Here is a 430-nt window from a genome sequence, read left to right as displayed (position 1 = left end):
CAAATCGTCCAACCTATGCTAGCATGGAAAGCGGACGTTAAACAATGATGCTGATGATGATGTATGTATATATATATATATACATGTATATGTTTGTCCCCCCACAATCGCTTGACAACCGATGTTGGTGTGTTTACGTCCCTGTAACTTATCGGTTTGGCAAAAGAGACCGATAGAATAAGTACTAGGCTTACAAAGAATAGGTCCTGGGGTTGGCTTGTTCGACTAAAGGCGGTGCTCCAGCATGGCCACAGTCAAAGGACTGAAGCAAATAAAAGAACAGGTTCTTATCTGTAAAAAGAAAGGGTCAGCAACAAATGGCCGAGAGAGAGAGAGAGATACATACCCGGGCACATAGGTTAATATCGAGATCTGGATCTTCACTGTAATCGCCAGTAACGAGAAGGTCATTAACACAGCAAATGCGATC

At 42.8% G+C, this 430-nt stretch overlaps 1 protein-coding gene across 1 annotated transcript in view; it reads right to left on the bottom strand.

Annotated features, from left to right (window-relative positions):
• Positions 1-430, bottom strand: part of LOC106879362 (snRNA-activating protein complex subunit 3) — a gene marked incomplete at its 5' end in the record, with an annotated part of 5,374 nt that extends 4,944 nt beyond the window's left edge. Inside the window, one exon of the mRNA XM_014928882.2 lies at positions 347-430. Coding sequence (XP_014784368.2) covers positions 347-430 — 84 coding nt within the window. The remainder of the gene's footprint in view (positions 1-346) is intronic.

The sequence above is a fragment of the Octopus bimaculoides genome, chromosome 15 (assembly GCF_001194135.2).
Source record: "Octopus bimaculoides isolate UCB-OBI-ISO-001 chromosome 15, ASM119413v2, whole genome shotgun sequence".
NCBI classification, from domain to species: domain Eukaryota; kingdom Metazoa; phylum Mollusca; class Cephalopoda; order Octopoda; family Octopodidae; genus Octopus; species Octopus bimaculoides.
This window is presented reverse-complemented; position numbering and strand designations above follow the sequence as displayed.